This window comes from Octopus bimaculoides, chromosome 18 (assembly GCF_001194135.2).
Source record: "Octopus bimaculoides isolate UCB-OBI-ISO-001 chromosome 18, ASM119413v2, whole genome shotgun sequence".
In the NCBI taxonomy this organism is placed as follows: Eukaryota; Metazoa; Mollusca; class Cephalopoda; order Octopoda; family Octopodidae; genus Octopus; species Octopus bimaculoides.
This window is the reverse complement of record NC_068998.1, coordinates 39,226,800-39,229,991: the sequence shown is the minus strand read 5'-3', so window position 1 is coordinate 39,229,991 and position 3,192 is coordinate 39,226,800. Positions and strand designations below refer to the sequence as shown.

Here is a 3,192-nt window from a genome sequence, read left to right as displayed (position 1 = left end):
ATATATATATATATATATATATATATATATATATATATATATACATATACAGTCACCAGGTATTACATTGTATGCATGTGTATCCAGATTATCAGCTGAAGATATTTTCAGGTTTACTGTTGTTTTTTTTGTAACATTTACATTAATTCAGCATTGCCTTCATTTACTTAGATGTTTCTAATGTCAAAAGAAATAACTATTATTTTATCAATAGAGACAGACAGAGAAGTGTGTGTTGTGAAAGATTCCTCTCTCATTTCATTAATACCTTATTCTGAACCTAACCTAAATAATGGCACTTCTTAGGTCTTCTGAAGAGATGCACACATCACGTGCACATACAGGAATTTTCAAGCAATTCTTCATTGTACAATGAGGCCCCTTACATTGTATTAAATGTATTTGTTTTTGGAATATTGTGATATATTTACAACATATGGTTACATGTATGATATTTAATGTATCTTCAGGTTACGAGTACCATGGGTTGAAGTATGAAAAGGGAAACTGTGGAGTCAGTATTATCAGAAGTGGTAAGTTTCATATTTTGGAATGTCATTCTATTTACTTGCTAGATAAGCATTAGTTTCCACAGAGGAAAAAAACCAAAAAGAATTGATGAGTAAGAATTAAAACTGTTATGCTTTATGGTAATGATTAATATAAATCATCATTCACATCATTCAAATGCACCTTGATCAGATTAGCCTTGATGCCAGTTCATTCAATGGACTTGACCAATTATTGTCAACTGACTGGAATCAAAATTGAACAATCTCTGTTGCTAATTCATTGATCCAGAATCCAAAAGTACAAATCATTATTGGTACAACATTGCTCGCCAGTGATCTTTGGCATTTCTTTAAATTCTTTGAAGTCTGACAGCTGCTATCAAGAATGTGGCTAACAAATTTAAAGTTTCATGGCCAGCCAATAGAAAAAAAAAATCTACAGCTGATTCATCTAGGCCTTACTTGAAATATATCATGAATAAATTCTATTAAAATCCATGACCAACCTTACCATTTTAAATTATGTAGGCTAATTTTAGATTATTGATGGTTCTGGCTGTACCAGATACTCCATGGAACACTTAGACCAATGCAGGCAGTGATGAGTGCAAATGAAGAGTATGCAGAAAATGTTGATCACTGAAGTTAAGTAGGGGGTGAGGGGAAGAAAACCCAGGAGAAGGAGAATGTAGTTAGAGATATTTGCTGTTAGTTTTTCTTTAGACATATTCCAATGGGATGATTGGGGCTGGAAACTGAAATAAAGGAAATATTTCCAATTGTAATTTCTTCAGCTATTATTTGTTGTCTACATTATTAAAATGATCACACACACACACACTCCCACAAGATTATAGAAACCAGGTAAAATGAAAATTGTGATGGCTTCCACTTGCAATATGTTCCTCTCTCCTTACAGGCGAAGCCATGGAACAAGGTCTACAGAACTGCTGTGGTCCAATACGCATAGGAAAGATATTGATACAGAGCGATGCAGATACTCATGAAGCAAAGGTGCTTTACTCCAATTTTCCACCAGAGTTCAGCAGTCGGAAAGTATTATTGATGTACCCTATTATGAGTGAGTATCTTGTTATTGTTTTGTTACATTTGTTCTAATATGTGTTAGTTGTTGTTTAATAGATTCTTGTATAAAATGACATGGCATGGAAATAGATAATCAAATGTATGGAAGCATATCTACACATCCATTGCATTGAATCTATTCTAGTTTGGGCTTGTCAGACACCGTAGTGTTTAAGTAAACTCTATCATATTGTTATCATGTCCATATCATCATCATTTTAATGTTGACTTTTCCATGCTTGCATGGGTCAGATGGAATTCATTGAGGAAGATTTTCTGTGGCTGATGACAATAACCCATTAATTTTGGTAACATTTTGTTGGGTTTGTACTTGTAGCCATAGTCAAAACAGATAATTCATTGTAATTTTTTACTAAGTTATTTCCCTTGATATTTTAACGCTATTTTGCCAACATTCATATATATTCCAACTGCCTAAGCTTATTTATTTTTAGGTATAGTATATATATCTATTATATCCTTTATTAAGGAAAAATTTGGCTGTTATTTCTAGTAGGTAAAGCATTCACATATGGACTTACTCATTAATACGAGTGTTTTATGTTATGGTGAAATGTAGAGTGGAGAGCAGTTGTAGATTAGTGTTATTGTTTAGTTTTAGGTTAGCTGTGGCCCAACAAACATATCAAAGGCATTCCAACTACAACAATTTTATCTTTTTAAGGATTCTTTGGAATACAACATCCAATGTGCCCTTTCCTAATATTGATGCATTTTCTTACAGACATGGTGTGACTCAAGGGAGATTTGTTTGTTTTTTTAGTTGGTCATGTAAGCACATAGCCTTCCTTGTTGGCTCGTATACTCATATAAATGTGTAGTTGTGGTTATTGTTTAGCCCCGAGTCAATCTTGACTGAGCAGATCTATGATCAAAGGTTATACCTGTGATGACCATCCCATGAGTGTGTGTGTAGTCATGGCCAATGCTGGTGACGTGTGAAAGGCACCTGTGCCACTGACATGGAAAAGGCACCTGTTACGGTGACACGGAAATGGCACCTGTGCCGGTGACACATAAGAGACACTCAGTACATTTTGGGGTGGTTGGCATTAGGAAGGGCATGCAGCTGAGGAAAATAAGCCAAAACAGACTGCACCCTGATGCAGCTCTCTAGCTTACCAGCTTCAGATGAACTGTCTAACCCATGCTAGCATGGAAAATGGATACTAAATGATGATTTTATATATTCGTTTTGAGCGTTGGGCCTGGCTGAGTTTCTTCCTTTCAAGCATTGGGCCTCATGGAAGCATAGTGGCTGAGTTTCTTTTGAGCATTGGGCTTGACAGAGGCAAAGTGGCTGAGTTCCTATTGAGGCAAAGTGCTTGAATTCCTTTTGAGTGTTGGGCCTCACAGAGGCAATGACCAAGACCTTTGGTATTATGTCATGCTTGAGAAGACCCATCAAGCCAAGCAAAATCCCAGTCATAGAAGATACCGTTGTCATGCAAATGGCACCAAAGCCAGTGGCACATAAAAGCACCCATTACACTCTCAGAGTGGTTGGCATTAGGAGGGGCATTCAGCTGTAGAAAATCATGCCAAATCAGACTGGAGTCTGGTGCAGCCTTCC

At 36.2% G+C, this 3,192-nt stretch overlaps 1 protein-coding gene across 2 annotated transcripts in view; it reads left to right on the top strand.

Annotated features, from left to right (window-relative positions):
• Positions 1 to 3,192, top strand: part of LOC106877445 (uracil phosphoribosyltransferase homolog) — a 31,818-nt gene that overhangs the window by 24,379 nt on the left and 4,247 nt on the right. For both annotated transcript variants that reach the window (XM_014926346.2, XM_014926347.2), the window contains exons 4-5: positions 471 to 533; positions 1,432 to 1,593. In XM_014926346.2, coding sequence (XP_014781832.1) covers positions 471 to 533; positions 1,432 to 1,593 — 225 coding nt within the window. The remainder of the gene's footprint in view (positions 1 to 470; positions 534 to 1,431; positions 1,594 to 3,192) is intronic.